The sequence below is a fragment of the Nuphar pumila genome, chromosome 13, assembly GCF_984573655.1.
Source record: "Nuphar pumila chromosome 13, dmNupPumi1.hap1.1, whole genome shotgun sequence".
NCBI classification, from domain to species: Eukaryota; Viridiplantae; Streptophyta; class Magnoliopsida; order Nymphaeales; family Nymphaeaceae; genus Nuphar; species Nuphar pumila.
In genome coordinates, this window is record NC_143261.1 from 12,997,154 (window position 1) to 13,008,456 (window position 11,303).

At 36.6% G+C, this 11,303-nt stretch overlaps 1 protein-coding gene across 1 annotated transcript; it reads left to right on the forward strand.

Moving 5' to 3' along the window:
* Positions 1 to 476: 476 nt before the first annotated feature.
* On the forward strand, positions 477 to 10,047 carry LOC149817805 (expansin-A11-like). Its single transcript, XM_089986090.1, has 5 exons — positions 477 to 500; positions 2,434 to 2,479; positions 7,548 to 7,697; positions 8,216 to 8,537; positions 9,741 to 10,047. The coding sequence occupies exons 1-5, from the start codon at positions 477 to 479 to the stop codon at positions 10,045 to 10,047; spliced, it is 849 nt and encodes a 282-aa protein (XP_089842216.1).
* Positions 10,048 to 11,303: the final 1,256 nt, after the last annotated feature.

The window sequence follows — 11,303 nt, forward strand, 5'->3', positions numbered from 1 at the left end:
GGAAGAGGGTGTTGTACTATTTATTCGGTGACTCAGATGTTATAGTGGAAAGCTCAAGTGGTTTGCTTGGGGACTGGATGTAGGTCTGGGTATTGACCGAACCAGTATAAATTCTGTGTTTTATGTGTTGTGCCTTATTGCCTGATTATTTTATTTTATCGATCTTTATCGTATTTCACTATTCACCCCCCCTCTAGTGGAATTTCAAAAAGGTCATGAATAAGGTCACAATGAAGTTTTTTTTTTGGTCGATTAAGTTACCCAGTCGAGGGCTTGCATGATGTAGATGTGTTCTTGGTCATTCTTCGGTTGTCTTCTCCAATCTAACTTTCCCCAGTCAGTTCTTTGTATAATACTAGTCGGAGCTCAACATTGGTCGTCGATTTAGCGTGCCCCCCTCCTTTGGTGAGGGAATCAAGGAGCCTCAATCATTCAGTTGAGGTTCTCAAAGAATATCCTCCCTTACAGAATAGACGATGGCAGATTTCTTCTTTTGGAAAGCCCAATCGTCATATAGGAAGTCCCTTGAAAATAGGAGGAGGCATTGGGGTACGCTCAACCCTTTTTTACCATTTAAATTGGCCAACCACATTGCCTTTTTTGGCAAATTTATGGGCCAATGGTTTTCTATCCCCCAAAAGGACAATTACAACACTGGCCAATTCAGTTCTACTATTATTGTCACACGAGTCTCAAACAAGTGGTGCGAACACTGACCTGGACCCAAACATTGAATATGATGACATCTGGATCCAAGTTTGGCTTATGATATCATACTTTTGGATTGATATTGATCTAGTCCAATATCATAACCCGATCCATCATGAAACAACAAAATCGGTTCTAAGACAGTTTTGACGAACCATTTCAGCTTTGTGAGTCTCACTTGGGTTTGTTGAAGATGGCTTCTAGCTCACATGGGATCGTGCAAAGATGTTGATCTGACGATGAGGCTGTTACGTGGAGTGGTTCATACCAGCTATGAGAGGTTCACGTTGAAGATCCATATCAGATGGGAAAGGAGAGGGGAACTGATAGTATGGTGCTAATACATCTTAATCAGACTGACAATACAATTTCTACGATTTCTTTAGGTGATCAGCCGGTGGCAGATGCATAGTGGGATGGTCATGCTATAACACCCAAAAATTTTAACCCAAAAAAATTATATATATTTTTTAAATCAGTGAAAACAACCATTTTTTTTGGGTTAAACATTCTAGGCGGATTACAGAATGAACAATCTTTATAACTTAATTAAAATGTGAATAACATTCACTATTAAAGTTTAATTCAGTCACAATAATTTAAGATTTATATCAGAGTATTTTCAATCTAAAAATAACAATAAAATTTTTTTAAAACTATTTTTGAGAAAGAAAAAGACTAGCTCTCGATGCTGCCCCAACATGTTTCACCCGCTCTACAGCTATGCATCATACTTTACCTGAAAACCCATAAAATAGGTCAGACTTGTGAAAGCCTGGTAGAGAATATCGACATAGGTATATCGAATCAATATACATGAGCATATTTTAATAAATTTACACATTAATTCAGATAACTATCCATTTCAGGTATGCATGATATCATAGTTGCATATAAGAATAACATTCAGAAATAGTTACAATCTTATGCATGAACATGAAATAATGCATGCACTTATCAATACTTTACCAATAACCTTCTCATGCATGAGTGACTTTTAATTGTCTTTATTTAAGTTTTTTTTTAAATGATATATGCCATGCTTAATTAAATGCATAAACATTTAGGGTTTTCACTTCTTAGCCATGTGGGTACTATACATGCTTAACCTAGATTAAGACCACGACTAAGAAGAGTATATTCAAACAATTTGTGACTTAACCCTGGCTAGGTACCTTTCACTAGTACGAGGTGAGGGACGACCTAGTCGAGAGAGAGCTCCCAATACCTTTATCATGATGCATCATACTTCACTCATGATTTTCTTAACCTGTCATCGTGCGGCTAACATGGAGTCTTGCCCTATATTCGTGGTTGGAAAAGAGTAACATTTCGTGCTCAAAAAATTATTCCACGAAGCCTGGAGTACCACTAATTACCCTCTCATTGTATGCCTCAATAGAATTAATATTTATAACATACTCTTTAAATTACATTAACTCTATTGCTTTTATACACACACATATAATGAATCTATTACTAAGATTTAGGCCTCTAGTTTGGGTACAAGGATGTATGATTTAATGCCAATAATGTTTTCATGCTATGCATGATAATTGTAACACATTCACTTTCACTTATGCATTCTTTTATAGGCATTGAACATGATTAATAACATGCATCTATTCATAATCACATACCACACTACAATATATGCAATTCAATAATAGTGTTCATTTATTCATTGACATGTAATAATAATTCATCAAATGTTATGCTTATTAGAAATTTAAAACATTCATTTACACATTATTACATGTCACAATTGCATGTTAATTTAGCATTTAAATCAATGCATTAATATCAGAAGTTCATACTTCGCATAACTTAACCAGCCCATATTCAGTTTGGGACCCAGTCAAGCAAGAATCTATTATGTTATTTCGACAATCACTGTTTTGTATACAAACAAAGAACAAAACTCAATTTTTTACAAAACGTGTAGAATTTCGTTAGCTTTCATACACCATAAACCATTCATAAAAACTCCTCTGGACAAAGAAGTTATGGACATTTTACCAGGTAGTGCTCAGAAGCCATACACGATGACTGGTTTGCCCGAACAGGTGAATAGTCAAACCGAGTCATGTGTCATACCGAATTCTATTTTTTTGTCAATCATTACCAATGAAACTGGATGAAAATTACTGATATAACTTCATGCATGAAGTAATAGGCCTGACTTCCATGGATGGTGGTGTCAAGTATGTGCAACCCTCAACAAGACAACATTGTGATTTTGTATGCACTGTGGATTTGTGAGGGAATTCTGTCATCCTAATTTGTTCATGGAACCATTACCAGACAATTGTGTGAAGAAGAAAGAGGAAGGTTGGATGATGGTTAAGTCGCAGAGGTCTAGCCGTTTGGAAAGAGGGAAATCAACCATGGTGCAACGAGCATACAACCACAAAATAGTCAAGGGTGATTGGTCTTGCAGACAATGTCATTATCATAACTTTTATAGGTGAGGTTGTTGTCAAATCGGGTCTGATGTAAAACCTTCTTTAGTGAAAGATCAGAAATGACATAATTCTTTTAACCAGGTAACAGATGATAAACTGGAAGAACCTTCAAAATAGGACTCATTCAATAGTTTGGGTACCATCATCGCTGAGGGATTACCTTATGGAAAAGGTCATGATCAAGTTATTTTTTTTGGTCGATTAAGTTGCCCAGTCAAGGGCCTGCATGATATAGATGCCAATGGATCATATGGTGTTCTTTGATTGTCTTCTCCAACCCGACTTTCCTCCATTTTTAGGTCAATTCTTTGTATCATACTGGTTGAAACTCAACAATCATCGTCGATCCAACGTAGCTTACTACTTTGGTGAGGAAATCAAGGTGCCTCAATCATTCAGTTGAGGCTCCTAAAGAATATCTCCCTTTACCGGACAAACGATGGCAAGTTTCTTCTTTTGGTTGAACCAATCGTCATATAGAAAGTCCCTTGGAAATAGGAGGCGTTGGGGAATGCTCAACCCTTTTTTACTGTTTGAACTGGTCAACCATATTGCCTTTTTTGGCAAAAATGTGGGTCAATGGTTTTCTATCCCAACTGGCCAATTCAGTTACACTATTATTGTCACATGAGTCACAAATAGGTGGTGCGAACATTGACCTGGACTTAAACATTGAATATGAAAACATCTTGGATCTCGGCCCGACTACCATGAAAGTAACAATTATGATATCAGACTTTTGGATTGATATTGTTTTAGTCCAATATCATAACCCTATCCATCATGAAACAATAAAATTGATTTTGGGACAGTCTGTTGATGAACCATTTCAACTTTTTGAGTCTCACTTGGGTCTAATGAAGATGGCTTCCAACTCACATGGGGTCGTGCTTGATATGATGTTGAGGCTGTTTCGTGGAATGGTTCAAACCAGCTATGAGAGGTTCACGTTGAAGATCCACATCAGATAGGAAAGAAGAGGGGAACTGATAGTATGGTGCTAAGACATCTTAATCATGTCAAAAATATTGTTTTTGCGGTTTCTATAGGTGATCAACAAGTGGCAGATGGACAAAGGAATGGTCATGTTATAACACCCTAAAATTTTAACCCAAAAAAAATCATAACTTTTTTTTCTTTTAAAATCAATGCAAACAACTTTGTTTTTGGAGTTAAACATTCTAGGCGAGTTACAGAACGAACAATTATTATAACTGAATTAAAATGTAAATAACATTCAATATTAAAGTTTAATTCAGTCTCAATAATTTAAAATTCATATGAGAGTATTTTCAATACAAAAGAACAATAAATATTTTTTAAAAACTATTTTCAGAAAAAGAAAAGACTGGCTCTCGACGCCGCCCCAACATCCTATATCCACTCCATAGCTATACATCATACTTTACCTGAAAACCCATAAAATGGGCTAAACTCGTGAAAGCCTTGTAGGGAATACCAACTCAGATAAACCGAATCAATATACATGAGAATATTTCAATAAATTTATACATTAATTAAGAAAACTATTCATTACAGGTATGCATGATATCACAGTTGTGTACAAGAATCACATTTAGAAATAATTATAATCTTATGCATGAATAAGAAATAATACATGCACTTATCAATACTTTACTAATAATTTTCTCATGCATGAGTAGCTTTTAATTGCCTTTATTTAAGTTTTCTTTTTAAATGATGTATGCCATGCTTAACTAAATGCACAAACATTTAGGGTTTTCATTTTTTAGGCATATGAGAAATAGGCAAGCTTAACCTAGATTAGGATCACAACTCAGGACCTATATATATATATATATATATATATATATATATATATATATATATATATATATATATATATATATATATATATGTGAATGCAACCTATCATGTGAATCAAGATTTTTATGGGTTTTTTGTTATTTTCTGTTAAATTTGACCATAGATGTGACCTACATGCTTAGTTTTATGAGGACCAACTCTTGAATCATCCTATTATGATGCATAAACATGATTATTTAAGACTTATATATATATATATATATATATATATATATATATATATATATATATATATATATATATATATATATATATATATATATATATATATATATATATATACACACACACACACACTCGCACAAAATATGAGAGGTGAATGAGACCTATTGTCTGAATCAAGATTTTCATGGTTTTTTTGCTATTTTCTCTTAAATTTGACCATATGGATGTGACCTACATGCTTGGTTTTACAAGTATGCATGAACACGATTTTTTAAAGCTTGATAATCATAGAATTTTCATAAACAATTTTTGTAACGTCTTTCTTATCTTAAAAAGAAATAATATTAGTTTCCCATCTTCCATCACCAGGCTGCAACTTCATCAACATGAGTTTTGGTGTGCTAGATCCCGCCCTGTTTATGTTTCAAAAATTTGAAGCTTCTTAAGGTAGCTGTTCATGATTTTAAGCACGGCAAATGCACAATCCACAAAAAAGTATTTATGTCGTTAACTTCAGATCAGATTTTGAAATTGATAGCAATATCTCACAATTTTGGAAATGTATCCCATTGCAAGCAAAACTTGAAACAGCAAAATTTGTTAAATTCAAGTACTTGATTTAACAAGTCTTGCATTTTAAAAGGAAGCATAAAAAATAGGCTACAAAAAAAAAGTCAAAATAAACAGGTTTTATTTGGCTTTAATTTTATAAAATGGGATAAGAAAAATGGACATACACACGAGATGTTCCCTTGAAAATCAAGTTAAAGAGTATAGGAACCATGCGATTCAAGTTCAAGAAGCAGGGCAATCCGAAATATGATATAATTGGATCCATAATTGGGCGTAATTCTTTATGTTGTAAATGTTTCTTTCAAAAGAATAATTTTTTTGGGGAGACATTTTTAGAAAAGACGAGCTTTTTTCTTTTTTCATTTTCAAAGTTTATTGAAAAAGACAAGTATTAAGTTGAGTTTTTCTAACTACGACCTATCCATCATCGCTAGTTCGAATCCTGATCCAAGCTTAATCTTCATTAAATTAAACTACAATGACCTGATCCAGAATGTACTTATAGGCCTATTTTGAGTCCGACTCCACGAGCCCTTGGAGTAGACACTATATGTTGTGTGTTTAATCATTTCATAACCAACCAAGTATCACAACCATAATACACGAACACGTAAACTGCCCACCAGATCTGGATCTGGATCCGGATCCATGGTCATATCTGGACCTGGTTAATGAACTATCACCTAGATCTAATAGACCTGCACACGATCTTGGAGCCGTTCACGCTTGACTGACATTGGATTTGGGGTTCACTTGATGAAAAAGACAAGAGAATGCAGAGGGGTACGTAGCCACATGTGGACATGGTTTTGGACAATTTGTTTCCACTCATCCCTTATATCATCCCCTATATCTTGATATCCCTCTAAGATCTTATTGATTCAAGTTGCTTTTATCAAATCTGACGTCATAGATGGATTAATAAGATTTGACAATTAAATCATATTTTTTTGAATATAAAATATGATTTTTTAATCTCAATTTTTTGTGTTTTTTTTCTGCTGTTGATTTATTGAATTACCAAAAAATCCAGCAAAGAAAAGTCAGATTTCGGCATTTCAAACGTTGGTCTTCACTAAATGAATGATGTAGATCACATCTAATTTGATCTAACAACTTGCATTAACGAGATCTCAAAGAGTGGTACGAAGATAGGGATGATTTAGAGGATGAGTGGAACCGAACTCTGGTTTTGGTCCCTCATTTGTTTTCTACTGTGTTCTGTAAAAACTTTGGTATCTAAACCCAAGGGGTTTGCCCTAGTGGGATGGGGCCTAGACCGTTTGATGGGCAGTCTAGGTTCAAATCCCATGGGCATCACCCCCTGCCTAAGCTGAAGCTTGGTGATTCCCTGGGGTCGAAGGGTAAGCCGTCGGAGTTTTACGCCGACATGGACAGAGACCATAAGTTAGTCTGGCTTAGCCAGCATGGCTAGGTTAGGTCTCTGCACCTGGGGCGGTTTCTCCGAGTAAAAAAAAAAAATCTTTGGTATTTGGCTGTCTCTGCATTGTTTTTATCCTGATCAGATCTGTGAAGCGCAAAAGGAGGGGAGAGAACGTGGAAATAATTGAAGCCTGGCCTCGCCTTGGGTGCACGAATATTATTTGAGGGCAATGCCGAACCTTAACTGTGCACATAAATGACTATAATAAAGAATACACCCTCAAGTTCCGTGAGCCAATCACATGCATTGAGGGCCCACCACATTGGCTCTTCTGGTCTATTTAAGGGGTCACCTATGAGTGCAGTTTTCTGTCAATTATCTCCTGCTTGGCTGGTTGGTTATAGTTGCCATGGCTTCTACAATGCTTTTCTATTTGATGGTGGCCTTTCTTGTATCCATGGCTGGTGCAGCCTCTTCTGCTTCTTCCTCTACTCAAGGATGGAACAAGGCCCATGCCACCTTCTACGGCGGAAGCGACGCTTCCGGAACCATGGGTGCTTTTTCCTTCTCTTCCTCTGTTTCTCCTGCAATTGTCTTCATTTTGAAGATTCATTGTAATGTTGTATTTGAAATAAGTTCATTTACCACTGGCCCGCGAAGGTTTTGTACTCATGTCTAGGAGGCTGGCTCTTATGTCTCAAATTAAAGAGACGTCACGAGTTCGATACCTGACGTATGTGTTCCTTGCCTCAAAGACTAAGGGGAGGGCTTCACTCAATGAGATAACTGTTCCCTCAGGTTTTAAGTGAGAGTCCATTGAGCAGTCCTCGTTCCAGGTCGTGTATGGAAAGTCATCCGGTTATGCAAATAAGTTTTGTTAGATTTTGTGCCTTTATCGGCCAATGACCTGATCAGTTAATAGTTCTTACAGGCCGTGACTAGAAAATCAAGTTTTCTTTCAGATTATTTACAAAAAAAAGAACTTCATTTACTACAGAAAAAAAAAGTTGAGTATGGTGATAGAAGATGTGTTGCTGTTCATGTAAGTAAATTTTTTCTGCTTCTGATTTAGGGGGAGCTTGTGGATATGGGAACTTGTACTCAACTGGCTATGGAACGGCAACAGCAGCACTCAGCACGGCTCTGTTTAATGATGGGGCCTCCTGCGGTCAGTGCTTCAGGATAGTGTGTGATGTGCATACCGACCCCAGATGGTGCTTGCGTGGGAAATCGGTGACCATCACAGCCACCAACTTCTGCCCTCCCAATTTTGCACTCCCCAACGACAATGGAGGATGGTGCAACCCTCCCATTCAGCATTTTGACATGGCTCAGCCTGCCTGGGAGCAGATCGGCATTTACAGAGGGGGCATAGTCCCTGTTCTTTTCAAAAGGTATATAACAGATAGCCACTGTACCACTCTTGATTTGACAACTCTGTATTTGCTATAGGGTTTTACTATTAAATAGTGTCACATGGTTTAATTAATAATGCTTAGTGACCAGTAGTTTAAAAAAAATTTTATTAGCCTTGACTTTTTGTTCAATACATATTAACAGTATTGAAGGCATCTTATGACAATTAAAGAAGCTTTCGTTTTGGGACAACCATAAAAGTAACTCACTATTTTCATTATCTGTTCAATAAGTGTAATATTAAAGGCACTCAAATTTGAAATGGAACTGAAAATTCATTTATTATATTAACTGTTTCTTTTAGACAGATCCAAACAATTATATATATAATATAATACTAAAATTTGAATGGAGCTAATTTCAACCAAAGAGTTCAGCAAATTCATTAATTACATTAACTGTTTCTTTTAGGCAGATCCAAACACACATTTTTTTTTGTCCACAGAGAAAGTTGGGGTTAGGCAGCCATACCCTTGAGGGTTCGAACTTGTAACATCCCAAGACAAGGTGACGTGCACTAAATGCTCTGGCCAGACAAGCGGATCCCTCCTCTTGGGACACACACTTTTATATATATATATATATATATATATTCATAATCACTAGAATATGAGAACTTAAATATAATAACCAAAGTATGAGAACTGAAAATATGGGCATTTCCAATACTTTTTTTTGTAAATCCAACCATGTGGATGTACTTGACATGATGAATTTGTTAGGAATCAACCATTGGATCGTGTATTTTTCATGAAAAAATATGATTTTTGAATGATTGAATATTTATAAAGAATATGAGCCATTGATTTTAAAGCCTTAAGAAAATCTCATTTATGCATCCAAATCTGATGATTCAAGAGCATGTTCTTATAAAACCAAGCATGTAGATCCGCATGCTTAGATTCAAGAGAAAAGAACAAAAAATTTAAGAAAATTGAAGTTCATACATTAGTTCTTATATACATGTGCTTTTTTTTTACCATGATACCATATGGTGGTACACACTCTTGTTCACATGGATCTAACCACCAAATGTTAGACTAACCATACAGAGTAATTTAACATGGATCTGCATGAATGATGAAACTAGTGAAAAACGACCAACTGTTTCTTGACAGAGATGGCCTTTAATCATCATGTTTGTGCTTTACACTGATTCATCTTGTGTGGACTGGGTGCAGGATTCCTTGTGTAAAAAGAGGTGGAGTTCGATTCACAATCAATGGTCGATCATATTTTGAGCTTGTTTTGATCAGCAACGTCGGCGGTGCCGGATCGATATCTGCCGTATCCATCAAGGGCTCAAGTGTGAACTGGCAACCTATGTCAAGAAACTGGGGTGCAAATTGGCAAAGCAATTCATACCTCAATGGTCAATCTCTCTCGTTCAAGGTCACCACTAGTGATGGCAAGATTCTTATCTTCCCTGGTATTGCACCTAGCAATTGGCAGTTTGGGCAGACCTTCACCAGCTCCGTCCAGTTCTAAATTCGTGATTTGAGTTTGAGTTTTTGATCCAATGTTGGCTGTGGCGTGCTTTTGTCTTTTGCCTAGAGCAGCCCGCTAACCATACCATGTATGCCTTGAAGGGGCAGCGGTAGTGATACTGGAGTTCATGAACTTGATCATGATTTTATGTGGTTAGCAAACACAACACTTGATGTGAAGTCAATGTGGATTGGTTTCAACCTGAGAATGCATTTTATTGTTATTATTCTCAGGTTCTCAGTGAACATGTTGAGGTTTTGTGAGTCCATGAACTATATGCAATTTGTCCAACGTCTATGTAATATATCAGTGGTTTTCTATTTATCAAGGATGATATTGGCTTTGATTTGCCCCCCTCCTTTGACTTGTTTGCTTTGCATTTTCCCTAATCTCCTTGTAGTTTCTAAGAAAAAAAAATTCATTTTTTTATCAATGAAAAAGATTCTTGTTATTTATTCAGTAACTTCAAGGCCAGCCAATGTGCGATGGGTGATGGGTTTTTTTTCCCTTTGGATTATCTAAAGGAACTTCTTGCATACAATACAACTCTAAAGGGGTTAGCCTAGTTGGAACCGGACTTGGCTGTTAGATGGGAAGTTGGTGTTTGACTCCCGCCGGTCAGAGGCGTAGCTAGGGGGGGGGGGGGGGCAGGACTGGGCTGTAGCCCAGCCCTGATTCCATATGAAATAGATTTTTATCCATTTTTTAGCCCAGCCCTGACTGCAGCAAATAGTTTGATTTGTCCATATGAAATAGTTTTTTATTAATAATTGTAGTCATTTTTTATTTTATCTCAACAAAAAAAAAATTTCGGGGGCGCTGCCCCCCAACCCCCAACTATCACACAATTTTTTTTTCTAAACCCCTGTTTGCCCCCCCCCCCCCCTTGCATGAATCCTAGCTACGCCCCTGCCGCCGGTGCTACCTCCTTGCCTAAGCCGAATCCCAGCATAGGTACTGAGGATGAGGGTCCTAGCCCTGGTGTTTTATGCCACCGGGATGGTGGTGTTGTCACCATTCTTGGAAGCGGAACGTTAACCCATGGAAATTATGAAAAAAAAATACTTTCTTAAAATACAAGATATATATTTACTACAATCTTCTGTATCTATAAACGACTTGACAAATTTATTTTTGTTTAATTTCTTTGCTTTCTAGTAAATCTGACTCCATGGATGTGATCTACACGCTTAGATCATTGGATTTTGACACCAGAGCATGCTTTTCAGGTGATTGAAAAATCAAAGACCCTAAAT

What these genes read in the sequence shown, in the direction of transcription:
- LOC149817805 (XM_089986090.1), top strand. Translation starts at nt 477, where the DNA reads ATGGCAGATTTCTTCTTTTGGAAA. An exon ending in ATTACATGTCACAATTGCAT is followed by an intron (nt 2,480 to 7,547) that starts GTTAATTTAGCA and finishes GGTTGGTTATAG; the next exon opens with TTGCCATGGCTTCTACAATG. An exon ending in GTCCCTGTTCTTTTCAAAAG is followed by an intron (nt 8,538 to 9,740) that starts GTATATAACAGA and finishes GACTGGGTGCAG; the next exon opens with GATTCCTTGTGTAAAAAGAG.